The sequence below is a fragment of the Vulpes lagopus genome, chromosome X (assembly GCF_018345385.1).
Source record: "Vulpes lagopus strain Blue_001 chromosome X, ASM1834538v1, whole genome shotgun sequence".
Classification (NCBI taxonomy): Eukaryota; Metazoa; Chordata; class Mammalia; order Carnivora; family Canidae; genus Vulpes; species Vulpes lagopus.
In genome coordinates, this window is record NC_054848.1 from 66279857 (window position 1) to 66286001 (window position 6145).

General features: G+C 43.2%; 1 protein-coding gene across 1 annotated transcript; it reads left to right on the top strand.

Annotated features, from left to right (window-relative positions):
• The first annotated feature begins 1385 nt into the window (after positions 1–1385).
• LOC121483512 (eukaryotic translation initiation factor 5-like) lies at positions 1386–3254 on the top strand. The gene is made up of 2 exons (XM_041742125.1): positions 1386–2947; positions 2991–3254. Exon 1 carries the CDS (start codon positions 1613–1615, stop codon positions 2903–2905), a length of 1293 nt encoding a protein of 430 aa, XP_041598059.1. The 5' UTR covers positions 1386–1612; the 3' UTR covers positions 2906–2947; positions 2991–3254.
• Positions 3255–6145: the final 2891 nt, after the last annotated feature.

A 6145-nucleotide genomic window follows, 5' to 3' on the forward strand; every position in this document is an offset into this window, starting at 1 on the left:
TATAAACACTCTGCAAGACGACTAGGGAAAAAACAGCACCACCCCTTCCTCTTGAAATATAACACAGGAAAGGGGGAAAGCATTCTTTTACATCGTAACCAACATTTGTAGAGCTAGAATATTGTATTATTTTTTAGTGATGTTTTTTAGGGGAAGCCGTGGTGCCAGGTGGAGTTAGCAGTAGCACCTAGTGGGGACCATGTGGCCACTCAAGGGTACAATCCCAAGATTGGATCAGAGGACTTGTTGATTGGTGATGGTGCTGCAAAGGAGGATATGTGTTTATGAGCACCATGTGAGACATATTTAGTTCTGGAAATGGTTGGGAAAGGAAGTGATGGTGGCACTTTAGAGAAGATTGAGGCCATGTATCAGTAGATGGGGAAAAAATCCAGTAAAGTTTAAATATTATTGTTGATATGCATCATCTGTACACATAATTGTGGAGGGCTGTATAAATTCAGGTTACATTGGAAATTTCTCTCTGACCTTAATTCCTAGTTTGTCTAATTCTTCTTTTACTTACTTCTGAGTCTGATATTTTTCCTTATCATGAATTTTGTTCCAATAACCCCTCATCAGTGTCAAAATAATTCTGGCTTTACAACCTTGAAAAAGGACAAGACTGGAGGTACCACAATCCCAGATTTTAAGATGTATTACAAATTTATAGTAATTAAAACACCATGATACTGTCACAAAAATAGACACACAGAACAAAAGAACAGAATAGGGAGCCCAGGAATAAACACACACACACACACACACACACACACACACACACACACTTATACAGTCCATTAATTTTCAAAAAAAAGAACAAGAATATACAATGGGAAAAAGACCATTTCTTCAACAAATGTTGCTGGTAAAACTGCAAAAGAATGAAGGTGGACCACTTTCTTACACGATATACAAAAATAAACTCAAACTGGATTAAAGAAATAAATGTGAGGCCAACAGCCATAAAATTTCTAGAAGAAAACATAAGAAGTAATTTCTTTGACATCAGCCACAGAAACATTTTCCTAGATAGGTCTCTTTTAGCAAGGAAAAGAAAAGCAAAATTAAACTATTGGGATGACAAAGTAAAAAACCTCAGCAAAGCTGAGGAAACCATGAAGAAAACAAAAAGACAACCCCCAAATAGAAGATATGTGTAAATGATATATCCAATAAAAAGTTAATATATTAATATATAAAATATATAATGAACTCATACAACTCAACACCAAAAATCAAATGCTCTAATTAAAAATGGGAAGGCGATTCATGAGTCATCGCCCGCTCGGGGGCAGGGGCGGCCTGGGCCGGCGCCCCTTGGCGCTTTCGCTTCCCGCGGCGAGCATGGCGGGGTCGCTGCCCCGGGCGGAGCGGCCGGTAGCCATGGGCACCGGAGCGAAGAGCTGTTGTGCAGCCATTGGTACCTGTATTGGGGAAACATAGCATACAAGCAAGAAGCTTACAGCCTCAGTGGCGAAAATTTTTTCATGTCAGAGACCGAGAACTCTTGCAGTCGTTTATGTCATCCCTTCTTCTCCAGACAGAAGATACCAAAAAGTTGCAATCAAAGATCTCTTCATCTTATTGATAAAGCCACTAATAAGCCAAAATGTCTGTCAATGTCAACCGCAGTGTGTCAGACCAGTTCTATCGCTACAAGATGCCCCGTCTGATTGCCAAGGTTGAGCGCAAAGGAAATGGTATCAAGACAGTTATAGTCAACATGGTTGACGTTGCAAAGGCGCTTAATCGGCCTCCAACGTATCCCACCAAATATTTTGGTTGTGAGCTGGGAGCACAGACCCAGTTTGATGTTAAGAATGACCGTTACATTGTCAATGGATCTCATGAGGCGAATAAGCTGCAAGACATGTTGGATGGATTCATTAAAAAATCTGTTCTTTGTCCTGAGTGTGAGAATCCTGAAACAGAGCTGCATGTCAATCCAAAGAAGCAAACAGTAGGTAATTCTTGTAAAGCCTGTGGCTATCGAGGCATGCTTGACACACATCATAAACTCTGCACGTTCATTCTCAAAAACCCACCTGAGAATAGTGACAGTGGTACAGGGAAGAAAGAAAAGGAAAAGAAAAACCGGAAAGGCAAGGACAAGGAAAATGGTTCTGTGTCCAGCAGTGAGACGCCCCCACCCCCACCACCAAATGAGATCAGTCCTCCTCCACATGCTGCGGAAGAAGAGGAGGATGATGATCGGGGGGAGGATATGACTGAGGAAGCTCAAAGACGAAGAATGGATGAAATCAGTGATGATGCAAAAGTTCTAACACTCAGTGATGATTTGGAAAGGACTGTTGAAGAGCGGGTCAATATTCTGTTTGATTTTGTGAAGAAAAAGAAAGAAGAAGGTATTATTGACTCGTCAGACAAAGAAATTGTTGCTGAAGCAGAAAGACTGGATGTAAAAGCTATGGGTCCTCTTGTTTTGACTGAAGTTCTTTTTAATGAGAAGATTAGAGAACAAATTAAGAAATACAGGCGCCATTTCCTACGATTTTGTCACAACAACAAAAAAGCTCAACGGTACCTTCTTCATGGTTTGGAGTGTGTGGTAGCAATGCATCAAGCTCAGCTCATTTCCAAGATTCCCCATATCTTAAAGGAGATGTATGATGCAGATCTGTTGGAAGAAGAAGTCATCATCAGCTGGTCAGAAAAGGCCTCTAAGAAATATGTCTCAAAAGACCTTGCCAAAGAGATTCGTGTCAAAGCAGAACCATTTATAAAATGGTTGAAGGAAGCAGAGGAAGAATCTTCTGGCGGTGAAGAAGATGATGAAGATGAGAATATTGAGGTGGTGTATTCGAAGACTGCCAGTGTACCTAAAGTTGAAGCTGTGAAGTCTGACAACAAGGATGATGACATTGATATTGATGCCATTTAAAGGGGTGGGTGCAGCCCAGCTTAACGGTGTAATGCTGCGAATCTTTCTGCATCATCAGCCAGCTTAACGGTGTAATGCTGCGAATCTTTCTGCATCATCAGCCAGAAGTGCAACATGTATGTGCAAAAGCTAAAATGGCTTAACATCATGCTACACTTTCTACTAAAAATGTATTGCTGTGAGTGGTCTGTAATTAAGCCCAACAAGACATCTAGGGAGTCCATACACATATCAGTGAGCAGATATAGTTTGCTTATTTATAGCATGTTTCTTTTTGAAAAATTAGTGGTGGACACATTTGGATCACATGTATACAGTTAAATAAAGATTTGATTTTGGTCATTCTTCAGATATTGGCTCTGAATGACTTAAGCTGAAATGGCTCCTTTTTTTAAAATACTGCACCATCATTAACCTGATAGGATTCTTGGAACCTATTAGATATTGTTAGATGCTGAGACTGTAAAGATGTTCTCAGCAGAATGTAAACATAAGCTTACTTGTAATTATCTTAATCAGCCATTGAGAAATATAGTACTTTTCAAGTGTTCAGTCCTTCAAATTGGCATATGGTAATGTACATTCTTTCCATGCTGAGGTGGACTGATCATCAAAATGGCAGTGCAACATCTTTATCTTCTTGAGAAATGAAAATGACCTGAGTGTCCTATAAATAATTTTAAGAGCAGGTTTTGAAACTTGAATTGTGTTTTTTCAGTTCGTGTATACTTAACCCCAAATTGTAGTCTTTGGAGTCATGTGCATTGCACGTTGGATGAGCCAGGGGAATTATTACATTAACAAGCATTTTATGTGTATGTAGCTGTTGCTTTGTACTAAGAAAATTCTGAAACTAAGATGTGATTATATAGTAAGCTATGATTTTATTTGGGGGAAGCAGGAAAAGGTGCACTAAATCTCTAGCAAAAACTGAGCATAATTTTTCAAGTTTTATTCTTATGGTTGAATTAGTTTCAAAATGTTAAGGCATACTGTATCTTTTGTTCATTGTGGATTTCCTCTTGATAATATGGTTTGTTCTTTAATGCCTTTTACATGTCGATAATAGCTTATGCTTTTTAGGTTTTGGTTGCTATCTTGCCAAAATAAGTGTTCCTGTGTCTCAAACTTGATCCACCCCCCATGTCTTATTTAAAACAAAACAAGACAAAAAGCTAAAAGCATACTTCAAGTTAAAGCCTATATTTTGGTGTAAGACTGAAGGTGTTCTTTATTTCATATTGAATATACCCAGACACCCAAGAAGTCTGATGATGGCCACTGAAAGCAGGTGATCAGGGGCCTGACCCCAGCCCATCCTGAGGTGTTTAGACTTGGGAATAACTTGGTGAATTCTTTGCTCAGTTAGCTGATCACCCCTGATCTCAACTAACTGTATGGGTTATGGCTTTATCTGAGAAATCATCTTTAAGGGAAAAACCTGTTGCATTTATTCCTTGCCACAAAATACACTGGGAATCAACAATCCAAAGGGTTAAGTTCGTTGGGAACACTGTCTTGCAGCATCTTTTTCTTTTGTTATCCATTTTCAAAGATTATAATGAGACCTTAATGTATGTAAGAATTTTTCACATTGGAAATTATACAAACATTTGATATGCTAAAATCTTGTTAGCTGGATATTTCAAGGAGGTAAAATCAAGTAATCTTACTGGAGACATACAGATTTGGTCCTCCGCCCCCCTGCCTTTTGATGGATTTTAATGAGTGAAGCAAAAGCACCAATCTGGAGGGAATGTGTTTTGTCACACCAAAGAGATGAAATTTTTGTAAATTTACATATCACTTAGGTTGCAGATTCTTTGCCATAGGCCAATTTGCTTTCATCTAAAATTCTATGGGAGATAGGGATGACCAAGCCAAGTTGCATTCAACATAATGTTAAGCTAATGAGGTTCTGTTAGTTTGGGAGGTTTTTTTCTTTTAACCTGAAGGAAAACCTATTTGGGGCTTCTAAACACTAAAGAGAAAATTTTGGCTTAGACTAGTATTCAGTCTGGTGCCAAACTTCCAATGGAATTCAAATCCACGGAATAGAAGTTTTATCCATAGAGGCTATCCTAATAAATTAATCCTTCACTTTGATCTATTTGATGGTCTTAAAATTTCCTGTTTCAAACAGCTACATTACTTGATTAAAACAATGTTAAAATTAAAAAATAAATAAATAAAAAATAAAAATGGGAAGGCATGTGAATAGATATCTTTCCAAAGAAGACATAGAGATAATCAACAGATATATGAAAAGATGCTCAACCCCGAGGGAGGGGCAAGATGGCGGAGGAGTAGGGTCTCCAGGTCACCTGTCCTCAGAAAATTACCTAGAAAACCATCCAATCATCCTGAAAAACTACGAATTCGGCCTGAGATTTAAAGAAAGACCAGCTGGAACGCTACAGTGAGAAGAGTTCGCGCTTCTATCAAGGTAGGAAGACGGGGAAAAAGGAATAAAGACACAAAAGGCCTCCAAGGGGGAGGGGCCCCGAGGAGCCGGGCTGAGGCCGGGGCGAGTGTCCCCAGGACAGGAGAGCCCCGTCCCGGAGGAGCAGGAGCTGCACCGACCTTCCCCGCGGAAAGGGGCTCGCAGGGAATTGGAGCAGGATCCCAAGAAAGGCGGGGACGCCCTCGGGCTCCCTGGGACAGTAACAGAGGAACTGCGCCCCGGGGAGATGCGCCGAGCTCCCTAAGGGCTGCAGCGCTCGGCGGGACCCGGAGCAGCTCGGAGGGGCTCGGGCGGCGGCTCCTCGGAGGGGGCTGCGGGGCTCCGGGAGCAGCTCAGAGGTGGCGGCTCGGGCGGAGGAAGAAGCTCCGCGCGGAGGGGGCTGCGCGGCTCCGGGAACAGCTCGGAGGGGCTCGGGCGGCGGCTCCGCGGAGGGGGCTGCGCGGCTCCGGGAACAGCTCAGCGGCGGCGGCTCGCGCAGAGGAAGAAGCTCCGCGCGGAGGGGGCTGCGCGGCTCCGGGAACAGCTCGGAGAGGCTCGGGCGGCGGCTCCGCGGAGGGGGCTGCGGCCGGGAGCGCGAATCCAACAGCGCGGGCCCCGGAGCACAGGGCGCCGGGACACAGCCCAGGATCCGGCCTCCCCCGGGACAGGCAGAGGCCGGGAGGGCCCAGGACAGCAAGGACGCTCCTGCCTGGAACTGAGCAGATCAGCGGCCCCGCCCCGGAGCCCCCAGGCCCTGCAGAAGGAGAGCCCCGGAGCTACTGCGGGGGCTGGATCCA

Coding starts and splice junctions, on each gene's coding strand:
- LOC121483512 (XM_041742125.1), top strand. CDS start 1,613: ATGTCTGTCAATGTCAACCGCAGTGTGTCAGACCAGTTCTATCGCTAC.